This window comes from Anopheles stephensi, chromosome 3 (genome assembly GCF_013141755.1).
Source record: "Anopheles stephensi strain Indian chromosome 3, UCI_ANSTEP_V1.0, whole genome shotgun sequence".
NCBI lineage: Eukaryota > Metazoa > Arthropoda > Insecta > Diptera > Culicidae > Anopheles > Anopheles stephensi.
Genome location: NC_050203.1, coordinates 49,258,305 through 49,276,408, shown reverse-complemented (window position 1 = coordinate 49,276,408; position 18,104 = coordinate 49,258,305). Strand labels below are relative to the sequence as shown.

At 44.2% G+C, this 18,104-nt stretch overlaps 3 protein-coding genes across 8 annotated transcripts in view; 1 reads left to right on the top strand and 2 right to left on the bottom strand.

Moving 5' to 3' along the window:
* Positions 1-801: 801 nt before the first annotated feature.
* LOC118509050 (putative uncharacterized protein DDB_G0277255) lies at positions 802-6,023 on the bottom strand. The gene is made up of 2 exons (XM_036049136.1): positions 5,542-6,023; positions 802-5,478 (listed from the first exon to the last, which is right to left on the bottom strand). Exon 2 carries the CDS (start codon positions 5,332-5,334, stop codon positions 3,103-3,105), a length of 2,232 nt encoding a protein of 743 aa, XP_035905029.1. The 5' UTR covers positions 5,335-5,478; positions 5,542-6,023; the 3' UTR covers positions 802-3,102.
* A 605-nt stretch (positions 6,024-6,628) lies between these two features.
* LOC118509049 (protein SAND-like) lies at positions 6,629-9,969 on the top strand. Its single transcript, XM_036049134.1, has 4 exons — positions 6,629-7,503; positions 7,582-8,146; positions 8,725-9,006; positions 9,095-9,969. The coding sequence occupies exons 1-4, from the start codon at positions 6,812-6,814 to the stop codon at positions 9,233-9,235; spliced, it is 1,680 nt and encodes a 559-aa protein (XP_035905027.1). The 5' UTR covers positions 6,629-6,811; the 3' UTR covers positions 9,236-9,969.
* A 112-nt stretch (positions 9,970-10,081) lies between these two features.
* Positions 10,082-18,104, bottom strand: part of LOC118509048 (probable G-protein coupled receptor 158) — a 56,750-nt gene continuing 48,727 nt past the window's right edge. For 3 of the 6 annotated variants that reach the window (XM_036049128.1, XM_036049127.1, XM_036049130.1), the window contains exons 11-12: positions 17,166-17,186; positions 10,082-14,324 (exon numbers count right to left, since the gene is read on the bottom strand). In XM_036049128.1, the coding sequence (XP_035905021.1) occupies positions 14,160-14,324; positions 17,166-17,186 (186 nt within the window). In that variant the 3' untranslated portion in view covers positions 10,082-14,159. The remainder of the gene's footprint in view (positions 14,325-17,165; positions 17,187-18,104) is intronic. The other 3 variants (XM_036049129.1, XM_036049131.1, XM_036049132.1) reach the window with 2 other exon arrangements.

Genomic DNA, 18,104 nt, shown 5'->3' with positions numbered 1-18,104 from the left:
GGGAACGATATTCATGAACTAATAAACAGCAAACGTTTTTTTTGTTCCCTAACATCTGGTCCTTGCAACAAACACAAATCAAGTCTGCAGTCTATGAAGCCAGAGGAAGTTGCAAAGAATCCGTTTTAAAACTAATTAATAAATTGTTTGATTTAACAAAAGTCATTGAAGCCATTTCGTACCTAAAATTTGTGAGACCCCGTATCTAATAGGCTGCTTTATTGAAAATGGAAGCGATTCTCGTTAAAATCTGACAATCAGTAGATACTTCCAGAATGCGAGACTGTACATCGGTTTCGGACTCGTCTATTAGTGAAGTGCCTGTTGCAATACAGTACATTTATAGTAAACTATAATTTTTTTTATTGGATGTTATTCCATGGGTGGTTTGCGCAGGCCAGGCATTGTACACTTTACATAATATAACAAACGCATCTTTTTGGCATTTTTGTTTTAAATTATATTTGGCCATTTGGGCGCAACGCGTGTCTTACTTCGCCGTACGAAACTTTACCTGTTCACCTGTTTTATTCTAAACGCATTATCATGTTGGTGATGCTACTACTGGCCAGGCCATTTATCCCCATTTTCTATATTGACATAATGTTAAACTAGAAAAATGCGCTCACACCCAACACTCACACGCACACACTAGTGTTTTAGCTTAGTACTTCTCTTAATCCTTTAGTGTCTCAGCGCAAATCTAAAATGAACAAACTTAACGAATCACACGATTTGGTTGTTTGTCACACTTACTTAGAGGCGTTGGTTCCTTTCGCAACACACCGCACCACGCTATCATTCGTCTAATAATTGGGGTTTATTAGTTTAACACAACATTTTGTCTATACGTTCAGATTTACATGATAACCCACTTATCAAAATAAGATCACCTGCACGTTGCACGGACCAAGTTCAAAAAAGGCTTTGGCATACAGTATAAGGTCTCAACTCGATCGTGTGCTACAGTCTGGCTAGAGGAGGAGAACAGGCTCTTGCACTATCATTTCAGAAATGTTATCATAATCCCTATCAGAATCATGAACGCACGCTATATCATGCTGTATGGTGCGTTTAAAATTTCGCAGCAACATGTTTCGGGCTCGTGTATGTTGAGTTCTCACTTAGAAAATTGTAATGTTTGGGTTGTAATGCATGGCGCCTATAATGTCTTCTTAAAAAGACTGTCTGTTCAACGAAATCATTCAACATTTATAGAACTACAGTTTAAACTCGCTTTCGGCTTTGTGCACTCCCCGAGCTTTGTGCACTCGTGGTCTTTAACACTATATGCCTTCCATTCTTCTGCAACTACGTTTTAATGTTTTGGTAGATTGTGTACATTTTCGCTTTGGTTAATTGGTTTCTTTGTTGCCTCTTCGTTTTCAGCGAACTCTATAAATAACATGATGGTAGAAGTCTGTTACAAACAAAATATGTCTTGTCCTGTTGTCGGAGCGCTTTTTGCAGCTTGCAACATCATCGGTAAGCGCATTGCGTACTCTACAACTAAAAATATTGTACAAATTTCCGTAAACCGGCATCGAACAATATCCTCTTTTTATATCACGCTGACCGACGACGAATCGAATAGTTGTTGCTGAATTTGGTTCGCTTTTGGGCCATAGTTCAATTGTTTCTCATTTGCTATTTTTACAACAGTAAAGCTTTTCTTACGATTATCTTTCCACGTTTTTCCATGCTATGCTATGTGGTGGCAACAGGTTGTAATAGTAATACGGAGGCAAAATGACCATATTTTGCCAGTAAACCATATTTGATGCATCTTTGAACCAGTGTCGCCGATACGGTCGATAATGAATATGCTGTTGAGCTTTTATGCTCTTTGCTGTGTGATGTATTATGTATTGTTTCGACCGCTTTACGTATCGTTAAAACTCATTTTCTTCAAAACGTAAGTGAGTCTAGTAATGTAAAAGAACCATTAGAAACAAATGTTTCTGCACCAACTTATGCCTCTATTACTGCCATCGATCGTTTGTGATGTAAAGATACACTAAAGTAATTTAAAAAAGTCTTTCATAGTATAGAAAGTGAGAAACGCATATCTCATTAATCGTAAAAAATCTAAAATTAAAAACATTCAAAAATATAACTCATAAATACGCTTCGAAAAAGGATTCGAAGCTTCGAACAAGTTTCTCGCTTCTATTGTCTTAGGTCTGTTTGTGCTTAGCTGCAAATATAGGATTGTTATCGAATAACGTTTGCATTAAAAAAATAGACTGACTTAAAAAAAAATCCCTGCGATGGTCCTGTGGTCCTGACACGATCAGCCGAACAATCGATCTTTTTCTTTTGTATCATTGGGTTTATGTACAGACAAAGCATTACAGCGTTATTGGAGCTGATTTGGCGGCAGCTCTAGTCAAAACAGGGGAGCGACTGGAATAGAGGATTTGTTAGTACTATAAGTTCTAACGCTTGGCAAAAATATTTAGAAACAGTGAGGCATTTCTAACATCTTTTCTTACCTTTAGAGTAATACGAAAACATCGAACTGGGGAGAATAGAATCCGGTCCCCCTATAGTGTCTTATGCGGCTAATGCGGCAGAAAAATGCGAGGAAAAACCAAGACTTTATGTCTGGTAGTTTTATCATCACAACACGAATCCAGCGACCATGGCAAGATGCTCCCAACTGACCTCACTGGGAATAGTAGTTTAATTGCAAACCTCTTCCCGAGAATTTCATCCAATCAATCAGTGTCTACGATAAAGTATTGTTCGCTGTCCAAATTTCAAAGTGCCCATCAAGCAATTGTGTTTGATTTTAATAAAGAATTCAAGCGTTGTTGAATCCACTGTGCTGTCTGTCATAGTTTTTCAAAGTTAGTCTATTTTGTTAATGCAAACGTTAACCCAACGTCCATTCCAGCGATATCGACGCGGGAAGTTTAGAATAATATCAATCGTGCGTACAACGTACTTGTAGAGAACAAAACGGACAGTATTCGTTGTTGTTGTCTAGGAGGGGGAAATTTAAACGTTTTCGTCTACCGGATCTTTAACCAACGTCTACTCACCATTAGTATAAAATCGAGTAAACTCGTAACCTCGGAACGGCAGCTTGGCCTACGTTTAATCGCTTACGGAATTGCTCTGCCTTGCTAGTGGTGTTACCGTCGAGTTGTGCCGTGTCTTGCGCGATCCTTCACTGTCGAGCTCGGACGAAGGCGTGGTGGAGTTGCTTAGCGCTACCGTTTTATTGAAATCGATCGTCGCATATCCGAGCGAAGCTTTTTTCGGACTTTCCGGTGGCAGTAGACTCACGCTGGTGGGTGTAATATTGCCACCAGCGACCGGGTTTGCCGCTCCGCCGCCACAGAGCCCGGTGGTGCAGCTTACACTGACGACCGTCCGATCTGTGCCAGCCGCTACACCGATCGGGCCTATTGCAGCACCGCTGGCTGAGTTGCACAATCCACCCGGGGCCACCACCACACTGTTAAGGTTTATCGTAGTATTGTTGTTGTTGTTATTGTTATTGTTGAAGGTATTGGTTCCGTTCGGCACACTGCCAGCAATCGTGTTTCCATTGTTCAACCCACTGCCGGGAACTGTTCCTGTCGGTGAGAGGACGCCTGTCCCATTGGTGCCAGCGCCAGCCGCTCCGCTAATGCTGTGCGATGAGTTTGACTGATCGAGATCAAGTACGATGTAATTTACCTTGCGCTGGCTCGCTGCAGTCGCCGTCGGTGTGCATGGTTCCGAGTGGTCTAGCGGCAGGTCGACGTTGCTGAAAATATCTGGCTTTGAGCAACGGCCGCCACGCATCGAAACGGCCTTCAGTTCGGCCAGTTCAAGATTTTCATAGAATCGGTTTGGATCCATCGAAAACTGATTACCCGGCCCGCCTCCGGCACTGTTGAGACGCTGGAACTGGGCGAACATGTTGCCGGGCACGATGTTGCTTTGGGGCAGCAATGGCATCCCCACACCACCGACGATCGCGGTCATGGATGTTGGTGTGCGTACATTTTGATATTGGCACTCGTCGAAAGAACCGGTGTTATTATGGCCATTGTTATTGTTGTTGTTGTTGTTGTTGATGTTTGAAATCGAAATAAGACTAGAATTACTTTTGCTACTGAAAGCGGCCGGTTTCTTCGCTTTACCACACCCGGCACCGGTGCCGACATCCGAACCGGTGATATTTACATTCATATACAATCGTGCCGGATCGATGGCGTCCGGTGTGGAAGGCGGCTGCTGTTGGTCGTATTCTCCACCACCGCAGAGGAGCGCTTCGGCGGGACCTGCAGGAGTCGTTGTCATATCCGATGCGATAGAGGAGTTCAGTAGCACCGATGCACCCGGAGCCGGTTCCTGTGGCGGTACGTCCATCGATGTTCGAACCACACCTCCAACTAGCGGTGCTACAATTGGGGCGGTTATTGGATGATGCACGTGGTGCTGATGCAGCAACAGCTGATGATGCTGATGGTGAAGGGAAGCCATCGTCGAGTCTTTCATGGGGAACTCCTGATACACGTTACTCACGCCCTGATGAACGCTTCCGCTCGTGTGGGACGTCGGCAGCGGATTTAGCGTCGTGACTTCCAGTATGTTGGTCATACTGTTGGGAGAACCGGGTGATGTTATGTCGGGACTGATCGGTCCGCTGCTAACCGAACTTAACCGTAGTCCCTGCTGGAAGCGTGTCGTAATAGTGTGCGGCTGTGCTGTGCCCGAGGCATTCGACCGGTTGGGTGTCGGCTCGAGATAGTTGCCCTCCATAGGCAGAGTATCCGTGCTGCGACTTTGGTTCGAGTTTGAATGTATCGTTCCATTGGGACTAAGGGACTGGCTGGTCGCCATACCGGTCCGGTTCATCACGAACGTACACTGCATCTGCTGGCCCTGTCCTCCGCCACTGCTGCTGCTTCGTGTAGCGGTGTTGTTCTGCGAAACGCTTCTAGCCGCAACAGACGGCCCGTTCGAAGCGACCGGTATCGGGTACGGATCGTTCGGGTTGGTATTTTCGTCGCTATAGATGCGCCCTTGGATGTACGCCTGCACGGTGTAAAACAGGGCCTCGGCACGACGACAGCGAAAGGCGTAAATGCCTTCACCGGTAGTACAGCGGCGACCGGCTTCGAAGCTGAACTGGTCCACGTTGTAGCCATAGCGTCGTAGACATTTCAACGGCCACTTGGTTGGCTCCTTGCCCTTTCGGTAGAGCGTTAGCTCGACACGAGTCACTTCCAACTTACCGCTCCACAGTTCCGTCCCATCGTTGTCGATGTTTATCACGTGGAAAATGTTCGAATGTACGTCCTTTATGTCCTTCTTTGAATTGATGCAACCCATGTCCTGGTTCGTCTCCGTTTTGACGATAGCGAATGTGGTTTGTTGTGTTTTGTTGCTGTTAGGCCCGCCTTAGGACCATTCGCATGGGCAATGTGTGTATTTCCACTAAACGCACATGCACGCGGTCAGACAACAGAAAGACACCTGTAACAGCGAGCAGAAAGATTAGCTATTTGGGCAATTAAGATTATCACACAAATGACCCACCCTGCCTGCATCAGTAGATGTGATGACAGTGGAAGAGTTTAGAGTAGCAGCCATTCCCTTTGGCGAAACTCGGAAGTTTGCTGCATAGTTGCGATACCGTTTGCTGGTTCCGTTCTGTCGAAAGGGCGAGTATCGAGATTCGCAGTCTTTCTACCATTACTACAATCTCCGGGTGGAGGTTCGGAGGGTGCACCTTAGGTGATTTTTTTCCGCTGGGCAATCGGGATGGCAACTTTAACAAACATTTGAGACCAATCTAGGCAAGCTCGAATGCGCACACGATTTTCCCGAACGGAAAAGCCACAACACTAAACACCATTGCGATGATGCTTCACTTAGGGTTTTAAGGAAAGCAATATTTAACCGAAGCGCATCGCTTCACACAATTGGGATTTGCAGGAAAACAAAGGTGTACAGGAAAACGTATTTTACTATTTGTTGTTTCGTTGCAAAGTCAGTGGAAGATGAGCACGGTGGTTCCTCCGTGTGGTCATCGCACGAAACAGCCGAGCAAACAAAACAGTATGTTCCCGGGTTTCACGATGCGGAGTGAGTTGTGTGGAATTAGCTGATAATGAGAATTTGAGTTTATTGCGTGAATTTTGTTTCTTGATATTTAAATGGCTATACGCTGAATATTTTCAGGCCTCCCTATACGCGAAATGCATAAGCTGATTTGCCAGCCTAGAAAACGATTGAAATATTCATGTAGCATGAATGAATTGGCTCATGCATTCTGTAATTACCCGAGTGCAGGATTGAAAATTCAGCAAGGGATAAACTCAATTCAAGGTAGCCCGAATGCGCAGAGCATTCCTTTTCAAGGTTGTAGGGCCAACATTAAGGAACATAAAATTATACACAAATGTTTCTATGAATGAATCATTTAGCGAATAGAACATTTCCATTCTTAATGGACGAAACAAAACATAAATAACGAACAAACCATGGCAACAAAACCAAGAAAAGGAAATAATCTTCTGCTGAGCTGGCAGCACTGCCGGAATAATTACCAAACGTCAGATTATGCACAGTGGGTAGCTGAAGCGAATAGAGAGGAGAAAAAAACATGTAAATCTATCAAATAATCGGATTGTTTTTCCTTCGTGTTTTGTTTTTTCATCACGCTCATTCAGGCGATTCGTACAGCTTTCGTGATTAGGAGGTGAAAAAACGGTGGCGTTGGTGGAGTAGAACCTGTCCTTAAACTGTTCTCCATTCGGGGATACGTGTGTGCATCTCCGCCGCTAATCGTGCCTACGATAAAATCATGAGTGACCCTAGACCAGACGGGGTGGATCAGTGCGAACCGGGAGCATGTGAGGAAAGTTCACTGATAACGACTGATTCGTTCGAAGAATTTTCCCACGAGATAAACAGTCTGCCGGCTGTCCAGGAAAATGCAGGACACCCACAGCAGGAGTTGGAGTGCAGCTCTAGCGAACGGACCATTGCGGACGATAAGGTATCCGAGGATGATCGTGAAAGTATGTCGGATGGTGGCAATGTACCGAGGGTGCAAGATGGTGTAAACTCGGCCGACCATCCGGTGGACGGTGCGATGAGCAAATCTAGTTCTTTCAGCAGTGCGAAAAGTAGAGAATTTGATGCGTCGACTGTGAGCCTTGCTGAAACGACGGAACCGTGCAGCGCTGGAATTGGCACCGAGCTGGAGTCGGGCGATTATCTGCACGATGTGGAATTCTTAAACCGCAAGCGGCATGTGTTTATATTGAGCACGGCCGGGAAACCAATCTATTCGATGCATGGCAACGAAGACAAATTGGCCACCTTGTTCGGGGTGATGCAGGCGTTAGTTAGTTTTATCCAAAGCGGCAACGACACGATCAAATCGATCCATGCTGCCGGTGTAAAGTTTGTGTTTCTGGTCAAGTCTCCCCTCATATTGGTGGCAGTCTCGAGGACATCGCACAGCGTGCAACAGATCCAATTACAGCTGACGTAAGTGTGTGGGGGGACACTTAACATTCTAGATCGATTGATAATTCACCACGGTGTTCTTCTTTTCCTTGCTTCCAGTGACGTGTACAACCAAATTCTCTCCACCCTTACGCTTAGCCATATGATCAAAACGTTCGAGAGGCGAAAAAACTTTGATCTTCGCCGGTTGTTGGCAGGAAGCGAACGGTTGATCGACCATCTGTTGGTCAGTGACAAATGCGATCGTAAGGTGGTGTCGAACAATCCGTTCAGCTTTATGACACACTCGGTGCGCATCTTGCCATTGCAACCGTCCGTGAGGGAAACGGTCGTGTCCGCGATACAGAGCAACTGTGGAAAGATCAAGAACCTGGTGTTTGCAGTATTAATTGCCAACAATAAGCTGATAGCGCTCGTGCGCATGAAGAAGTATTTCATCCATCCGGCCGATTTGCGGCTCATCTTTAACCTGATCGAGTGCTCGGAGAGCTTCAAGTCGGCGGAAAGCTGGACACCAATATGTTTGCCAAAGTTCGATTCCAGCGGGTTCCTGCACGCGCACGTATCGTACCTTGCTGAGGACTGTCAGGCCTGTTTGCTGCTGCTATCGATTGAACGCGACGTGTTTTACACATTGTCCGAAGCAAAGCGGAAGATCACCGAGGTAGGACAATCGGAGCGTTCTTTGGGCGTCTGCCTAATGAACCAACATTTAATCTCATGTCTTTTTAAAATTGCTTTAAAACTAAACGATGGGGAGTGAGGAAATCCAACGATTATAGGAAGATCCCTTGTCGGAACTCCTTTGCCTCTAATTGGCTAAAATCCATACGGATTCGAGCCGTACTAGAATAGAGACTAGATTACTTAGCAGCAGTCAAGGAAAACCCTGATCAACGAGCAGAACAGGGCATGCGTCTATTCACACAAAGTTTTTCCTAAACCCTGGCAAGCATAGAGTTTATGTGGAACGTTAAGGTAAGGCCACTATCGAGCCAAACTCATAGAGAACGGTCAAGAAAAATTATATGACCCCTTTAAATCAAGGGCAAAGAGTGAGAGAATCGACGAACAGGGCTAACACTAAATGCCTAACAAACCACTGAACAGCTTTGGGGTATTTTAAGTGGGCAATGATGCTATTGGTACTTTATTGTGGCAGGAACGCGAAATGTTACAGGATGTATGAATGCATAGCAAACTAATGCCTTCTCGTTGCTTCCTTCGGATTCTTTTTTTCAGAAACTACGCCGTAGCAACTGTCTAGAAGCAATCAACGATGCAATCAACAACAAAGGAATCAAGCTGTTAAACATTGGCATTCCAGAGATACGACATTTTCTGTACAAAAGCAAATCGAACGCGCAGCTACTGTGCTCCGAGCTTACAGTGCCGTATTCCAGCGGGGAGCAGTTTAAACGTTTGGAGGGCATGTACTTTCAGCTGCATCATCGCATCCACAATTCCGGTCGGCCCGTAAAGTTGATCTACCAGATGAAGGAAAAGGAAGTTCTGCTTGCTTGGGTAAGCATTACCTGAAAAAAGACGCGTACACGCTTTTCCTGTTGTGGTGGTTGTGGATTAGCTTACAAACCATTTCAACATATTCCAGGTGACGCAAGCGTACGAGCTGTTTGTAACGTTTGAACCGACGGTTGAGAAGAACGAAGTGATAAGCCTCGTAAACAAGCTGCTAAAGTGGATCAAGAAGGAGGAAAACAGTCTGTTCATTCTGTCTGCGCCAACGTTCTAGGAGTCACTATCTCTGTCGCCGCTGTTGCAGTTCTTTTCGTTCTCGCAAACAAGCTGGCCGGCAGAGATGGCGTCCTGCACGCAGGATTGAAATATCCAGCCCCCTCTCCCCCTCCTACAGCGTACGTATCCTGCATTATATACGATTTTGAAGTGATAGTCGGTAATCGGCGGTGCGATGCAATGTTCTTTTCATTGCGATACTGCGGTGAAGAAGGAAAGAGACCAGGAGCAAAACTGCATACAGAGCAGAGTAGAAAGCTGTAGAAAGATAGAGTGAGGGAATAAAAACGCATATGGTCCGCGGGGAACCGAAGGCGAACCGCGAACATTAACAGAGCAATTATATTGATATCTATTTTTTGTAAATATTTATTTATAATTAAGCTCTAATCTTCTGCACCCGCTTTCGGATCGGACCGACTGGACCGGTGTGCTGGTAATGTTAACAACCAATTTCTGTTTATTGTGCCTATCGATCGGGTGCTCGTTGTTTGATTGTTGAGCAGATTAGGATAAACGAAAATCAATCGGAATAAACTAATTGCACCGTAAAGCACCAACTAATACCAAAACCGAAAGCCTAGAATAATGAAACTGAAGCGAAACGTAGCGAAAATACTCTGAAAGAGAAACCCCAACGTCGTCGCATTTGGTCGACTGATTCTTTGTGAGCTCGTGTGAGGTGAAAAGTAAAAGACACGATTGAATTATAAATAAATTGTAAACGGATTATGCGGCATTATACACAGCGAACGTGCGTGCACGGTTATTTACTACTAGTTTGATATAAGCGTTTGATTTCGGATGTGGTAACACTAATTGCATTAACAAACTCAGCGTTTGATACATTTATCGTTTCGCATGGTCGCAGGAATTTGTTTCTTTATTTCGTTTTTGTTTTAGGTTTTGTCTTGATTTATTTTTGGGTTGTTTTGCAGTAGAGTTTTTCGTAATACTGCCATTTTTATTATCAGTTTCTGCTTTGTCCCATTCCATATCTATCCTACACCTGCTCCCCTCCCCCCCTTCCTCCAGTCAGGAGGGGCTGGTGCTGCTTTTCGAGGTTCTTTTGCGTTCGTTTGTTCGTTCATTCGTTCTTGCATGCTTGCCGTAAATCGGTTTTAATATTGAAATACATTTACATTGCTGCCCTTCGTATACTGGGCAGCATGCTATTGGACAGGACAGGAAAGAATGAGTAAGAGTTCGGTAACGTGATGTTACCTTATGGTGGGAGCACTGGTCGTAGTAAGTAAAATAAAACTGAAACTATAAAACTGGATTAACATTCAATTTTCTAGTAGTTATGTTTTCCCTATTTGCCGGATGTAGCAACATGATGAAAAATTAAATTATGAAAATTTTGCTAATAACGTATGAATTTAAAAAATATAGACTGATTTAACGTAACTTTTTTTACCATCGCATGAAATAAATAAAAGAATAGCCACTTGAATTATAGCAGATATCGTTAAAACGGTCTAGGAAAAAGTAGATAAAAATAGTTAGACACAATCTTTATATGATCACGTCAAAGCTCTATCTGCTTCGTCATTTTGGGAGCTTACGGCCACCCTACACTGCTGCACGGCTCATAAAATGCATCTAAAACTGTGCAGGAAAATGTAGGCCTTCATCGAATCAGCGAATGAGAAGTCAGAGCATCCGTTGGATAGCGTAAAGAATGGCCAGTATTATAAAAAAAAACTAGCCGTCCATGTTCAAAACGTAGCCTACTACGCGCGTGTGAACAATATTTTTTTCCCGGTGGGTAATCTGCCAACTTCCAACATCAGGATCGATAAGTATCCCTTATCCCTTTGACCTTATAGGTGGAGGTTGCTGCAACTGATCGTCAGCAAGGGCATACATTTTTACCAGAGGCTGCCGAATGGCCGCCTGATACAATGCTTTAATGTATTGAGTCAGCTTAAGGAGTATTGCCCTACATGACCATCCCAAGGTAGACAATATTTTGTTAATGCATACAGTAATCTAAGATCTCTTGTTGGATTTTGTCGATCTTGTAAACCAAGCTATACACGATCATTGTGCTAGCTGCTGCTCCCATTTAGCGGTAGTTTCCTAAACCAATAATAGTCAATCTGCGAATGGTAAATTAAAAAAAAAATTACAAATCTCACCAGTGAGAGCTGATAAAGTGGCTTGATCTACAAACCCACTTCCACGGTAAGTGGATGGTTGAGTGTGGAGTGTCTTAGTAGCTCCTTGGTAGGAAGCTCTTCCTACGTAATGTTCCAGCGGTGTACGTACTAGAACTAGATACAGTAAATTTTTTTAGGTGGATAGTTTCATTTCGTCATATTTGTCAACCGGGCTTCCTTGGCCGGCATAAGATGTCTTTTGCTTCCGGGCTCTAATTGCTCCGCTATGCTGCTGTTCCGTTTGCTTTGCTATATCTGTTGTTCGCTCTAATACTATTCGTCGCCTGTGTGTGTGTTTGTTTGTTTGTTTATTCTACTCATGCTAGTTATAGCTATGGCTTCGTTATTTTTTCCCCCTTTCTAGCAACTTCTGCCCAGTCCGTCGTTCTTCTTATAGACACAATGTTAAACATTTCATAATACTTCTTATAATGACAGTTATAGTAGTGTTAGCGTCTGCACTTAACGATAGTAAGATATACATTCCGTTGTGAGTTAAACGAACTAATCGTACCGTGGCTCGTCCCGTATATAACACCTACAATACCTTCCCGTCCCTAATCGACTGCCGATCGATGGCCGGCCGGTGTGCATCGTCCCTGGCAAAATCCCGTCGCTGGACAGTTTGCCTGGGCCAACACCCTCTCCCGGCGCATCGCAAGTGAATCTTTCGGAGTTGGCGTTTGGTTACAACATTTCTTCGCTACACCAGACCCAATCTCGCCCTGAAGGTTAATCCGAGGGGTAGAGACGGTTGGGCGAAGAAATTCGAATCGTGAAAATGAAAATTAAAATTGGCAAACGTTGTGGCAAACAAAACGCAACAAACACCTTAGTTCATGTTTTTTTGTTTGTTTGTTTGTTTTTCTTTGTCCTAAAGAACGACGAAGCAATGATTATTATTCTTTTTTCTTTACATCTGATCTGATCTAATAATACGCACCTATTCGGTATGCAATATAATTACCTTGTGTTTTCGTTTTCTAGCTCTGCTGCTCCTCGTCCCGTTCTGCTGCACACCTCTGTTGCCGATTTGCGCCGACAGATGGGGTACCGGGGGAAATTTGGACTGTCGTAAGCAGAAGTAGTTTCTAGTGTAAATTTTTACTATACTGGCAGCGATCGCCGCTGCTTGGGGCTTCTCTCCTCCCCCCCTCCCCATTAGCAGCTAGCTAGAAAACACAATCGGGCATCTGGGTGCCAGCACGACCGGTCAGCTGTTTGTAAGTTGTTGTTTTGGGTTATCTATTTGATTAAGCTCATGATAAGGGATGCTGTAATATGCTTTATTATTATAATGCTGATAATAGTTATGAATATTTTTCGCCTTACTTCTATTATGATACAAACGCCGCCACTTGGCTGCTTCGGCTTGGCAGACTCTGCCGGTATCGGCCATCGTAGCAACCTGCACCACTCCTTGCTCGCAACTCGCATCTAAGACTCTATTCAATACAATGGCATTGTCTTTGTGTTGTCCGGTTTGTGCGGTTATATAGTACTATACTATAGCTACTTATGTACTTTGGGTTTTTGCTTTTCACCTATAGCCTAGTTCCTTCGCTTGGCGGTAACGTCTTTGGCCCTCATAGAAGTACGCGCTTATGGTTTACTTTTTTTTTCGTCTTCTATGGTTCTCTGTATCTTTCTCAAACAAGCTAAATGGCTGCTAGCCCGCTGAAGGCAACAACCGATTTTGTATCCAATTTACCAACAACCGGCTCCTTACTCCTGCGTTCCGTACAAATGCATATCTCGCCTTTGACGGTTCTCGGGCTTGCCGGTATGTTGGTGGCACGTGGCCGCTCACTATTAACTTCGCTATTAAAATGCGCTTTACTGTGTATTTTGTATGTACGTTTCGGGCTTCTTTTGCTATTGTTTATATATACACACACACAATCGCACGTCCATCACTATTACAAGTTGGGCAGGGACATATGGTAAACGTAAGTTTTGAAACGGTTCAGTGATGATGATGCGATAAATCTGCGTTTATCCTTTTATTATCTTCTCTGTTCACACATTTGCTTGTACTTGTTCCCAGTTGATATTGTTGCACAACAGTTCCGGCGCGCTTGCATTCGGAAGGTTGAAGGTTGAGAGAGAACTTTTTCTAACAGTAAAGCTACTACTACAGTAGCTTTATTCGGATGATATGGATGGAAAGTTGGAAAATAGTTTTGGGTAAAAAGTACAAACTGTTTGTGAGTGTGGTACTCGAAAATGAGAGCCAGTAAAACGACTTTCAGTCACTGCAGTTAAGGTAGCGTCGCTGCTGCTGAGTCCCAGCGCAACCAAAGCGAGGAGTTGACTGACTAACGTAAAATAGTGTCCTTCTCAGCGTTAAAAACGGGGTTTCGCAGGATATGCTGTATCCGTCGGCGATTTGTTTTTTTTTGCTTCGAAAATAACGGTCTATAATATCGAGCTTGATAAACGGGGGAAAATCAGCCCAGAAACACTTTCCGGTTTGTGTTGGATGTCGAGCGCTGCGTCGTATTTGGAATAATGGAAACTGCCTCCGGTGTGGGTTTGAACCTGAGATTCATTGTTTGTCTTGGTGAGCCCACCAAGATCGTTCCCGTCCCCGCCGGTGCACAGCTGCACTGCATTGCCATCCAGATTCGCAGGCTGAGTGTGGCGGGTTGAAAAGAGGTTTTGCTCGCCGGTCGTACGGGCCGATCCTTAAAAATTGTACTCCTTGTAGCGCGATCGGCCGCCTGACTGTTGCGGTTGCGCACCGGTCGACGATGGCTATTTGGAGCTGGAGATGCCGGATATCTCGCCGGTTCCGGTACCGGTATCGGTTGGGCCCTCGACACTGCACACGCTGTCCTCGGGCGTACGGGACGGTTCGGCTTCGGTCACTTCCACCTCGCTTACCGCTGGACGATTGTTGCGGTGTTTAGCGCTTAGTGCCTGTGGAAAGTTTGGAGGAGTATGAAGTAACGTGCGTTGCCATTTTGGGGGGGGGGGGGGGAGGGTGGTAAAGACGAGAAAGAAAAGAAAAATCAGACCGTGGTGAGGCTGTCCTTTCAAAATGAGGGTTTTTTATTTGCTTTCCCGACCCTGCGGACAGTGCACCAGCAAAATACGGAAGCACCGGGGAGATGTTCCGTAATGGCTGATAAACGTTCTGTTCATGCCGGAAAGCGTGCCTAAGCATGTGCTTCAATTCTAAAATTTAAGCCCGCTTTGTAAGCCGAGAAGTAGCAAAGCAATAAAGCAACTTAACGCGAAATGCAGAATATTTTGTTGGCGATGTTAAAACTGTTTTGTAAGCTTTTACAATAGAATACGCGTGTAAGCAAAGGAATGTTGGTAACGAGGTTGTAATTCCACGCAAGAAAAAAAATCCACCGCTGATTGCCAAAATTCTACAGTCTCATTGCGAATCTTCTCTAACTGTGTGCAAGAATCTATTTTATGATTTCAAAGCTCCATAGAGGACTTGCAATTTTTCACTATTGATTTTAGACATTCCCCTTCGTTATTTGAGAGTTCCCTTTCAATGAATCTACCCCCTGTAGGCGATTTTTCTGTTCGGTTAAACTCTTCAGGGCATTTGACACTTTACCAAATTGCTGTTCAAAGCTTTCACACCCCACAAAAGATAAAGCCCAATTCAATCATTTTTAAAAAGAATCCAGCATACTTTAGCTATCCGTCGCCCACAAACGATTCAACGATACAAATGTTGTAGCTTTCCGGGGCAAGAAATTAATTGGTCTGAAATTATTGATTGTAACGAACTGCAGAAGATGTATAGCCCAGTACCAAGATCCTTCCGCGTCTCGTGACTGATGGCACGGTACTAAAACCTTCACTTCTACTGACGATGGACGACAAAGTGTTCAAAGTGTAAGAGCAGCACGCAATAACAACAAAAAAACCCTCATGAATTACTCAATCAATTTCCCGTGCCCTTTTTGTCTTTCGATAAAACACCCCCCTTTTGCCGGGCAGCAGCCCAGCGCTATCCCATTCCCATACAATTCCGTCATTAACTATGTCTTGTAGAATGGCAACAACAACCGCAAAGGCAAAAAAAGAACGAACTATATAAATGATTGAGGTCAACAATGGAATGCCTATAAATTCCAGTGCAACGCAACGCAAACACGCGGTGGTGGCGGTGGAGCATCCATCGATCTTAAGCTCAATCGGAAACCTCTGAGTGATAAAGCGATGTTTTCAACTACGCCAAACCCAACCGCGCCTTCGGTCCGGTTGTGGCGGAACGTGCTCGAGCATCGATGAAAAATGGTGCTCGGCGAAGCACGCTGCAGAAAAAGGTTAATGATGAGGGCGAGTAAGAGCGAGCAGTGTGCTCGAGTGTTGGTTTCGTTTGACAGTTACGCACTACTAATTGTCAATTGCTGGAGCACGATCGAGCACGATTCAAGTGCGAGCTTTACATGCTCAAAGCGGGATCGACTGTGCCAAGGTACCTAGGTGTAAGGTATCGGTCGCACTAACCGGTGCAACTGCGAAGCTCGCAGGGAACTGTACTTGAATGGGATTTTTCCTCATTTATCGGTTTCCACCATTGTGTTCAGGTGGAAAAACGAAGCGACACGTATCAGGCTGGAACCTGAATCGAGTGGGTGACGATTTACAGGATACGGCCGGCTGTCAATATTAATTCCACCGGTGTACGGTTCGGGTGGTTGAGAATGGTTGGAATGTGAAATATTTGTGCCATCCCGGGGAACCGAGGCAACCGATGGCAACCGGGAGATAGCTATCTTCCCGAGTGTCAAAGCCAGTAGTAAATGGAGTTATATTAAAGTGAAAGACACGAAACGGAACGAACGGAAAACGGATGTTCAGCAAGTTGGTTTTCTTGCTGAGGGTTTTGGATTTGATGGCAAGTACGCTAGTGGTAGAGCGATTATGTATGTATATGCCGGCGTTACTCGGCTCGGTCAACAATGATGTGCGGATGCGCGAGCCGGGAGACTTTCCCTCCTGCTGGTGGTGGTTTGGAGTTAACACGTTGTTCGAAGCAGTGTGGACAATAAAAAATAAATTCATCACATAACATCACTACATCGCTCGCAACGCATCGGGGACGTACGTTCTTCAGGCACGGTCGGCCATTTACAACAGTTGAATGGTGTCTTTTTAACGCTACGCCTTGGCTTAGGCCCCCAAAGTCATAGTCGTGTCAAACATACTGTTTTGAGCAGAGAAGAAAATTGAAGAAAAACATACGATCGAAGCCTCACTTCCATGGCCAAGTTTGGGGTTGGTGTTCGATACTGTCTAACAAAAATAGAGCATGGCTTAGTATTCACCTCCCCCCCTTAGAAAACTCCCCCTTATAACCAGTCCCGCAAAAAGCACACAAATTTCGTATGAATTTTCTAATCTATATGCAAAGCAAGATTAGATTCCGCCTTTCGTGGATGCGTGGGATTATTCATTTGACCCTACAGCAATGCCTGTGTGCTTCTCACAAGAGACTTTGACAGCGTACAGAAGACAGCAACAACAAAAAAATGGAAAGAATTGGACTTAGTAGCAACGTCCTGTTCCAGCGAAGTGGTGCGAAGCTAAATCTCACCGGCATTCAATTGTTTTCGAACCTCTTTTAGTAATGTTGGCGCAAAGTTTTCCCTCCAAAACAAAACCAAAACAAAAAATAAAAACGGTTCACCTATAAATGGGTGGATTTGGATGACTGACGTAGGATGGCGATAGAAACTGAACCAAAACGAATGTTTTTTTGTTGTATTACAATGGATTAAAAATTACCTTTTCTCGGCTTCCTTTTTTCTGAAGTTGGGGTGAGGGATTGTGTTTTTTTGTAGTTGTTGTCAGATTTAGTTTTTGATTTAGATTGATCCGTGCGGTGTGTTATTTTTTTTTTTAACACAGCGCAATTAGTAGAGTTTGTTTTTCGTTTTGGATACGAGGCATGGATATCATTATAATCAGTTCGGTGTTCGGGTTGGGTTATTGTTGGGCAACACAGTTTCAGAAAGGGAGCACACGGGGAACAGGATTAGTCGCACATGATAGTCAGAAAGGGAGAGGAGTCATATAGAGGATATGAAGTGTGAAGAAGAGGTGTCCATTCCATTTGTTACGTAGAATTATAAGTGGATGCAGTTTACGGAACAAATCAACACAACACGACGGGAACGTTTGAGATGAGAGAGAGAAAGAGAGAGAGAGAGAGAGAGAGAAAAGAGATACAAAAAACAACCGGTTATATGAGCTTATTATGAATTACTTTTGGTTAGATGTTAAATTGGGGGTAGCTCTACACTCTAAGCTCTAAGTTTAAAGATGGAATGAACCGAAAATAATGAGCACAAAGCACAATATGATAATGCTTCCAGTTCCAATTAGTTACCACTTTTCGGCTCATTCCACTCCGAGCAAAAGAAATCGGAAAAAATCTCTTAGCACTATGCAAGAGGTTACTAATTTAAACAAACTACTAACTTAACCAAATTGTTTCACTGAAGAATGGAACGCAAAAAAAACCAAAAGCTATTATTTTGTCAAATCTACCATCCATAGACGGGCAAATGAAGGAATGGAAGGCAAAAAATAAAAAATAAACAATTTAAGGACACAAAAAAAAGTTCACTACAGTGCGAACGAACTAAAACAAAAAATCAATCAACACCACCATCATCACCACCACCACGATGATGCTTACTCTCTACGGGTTCTACATGTCGG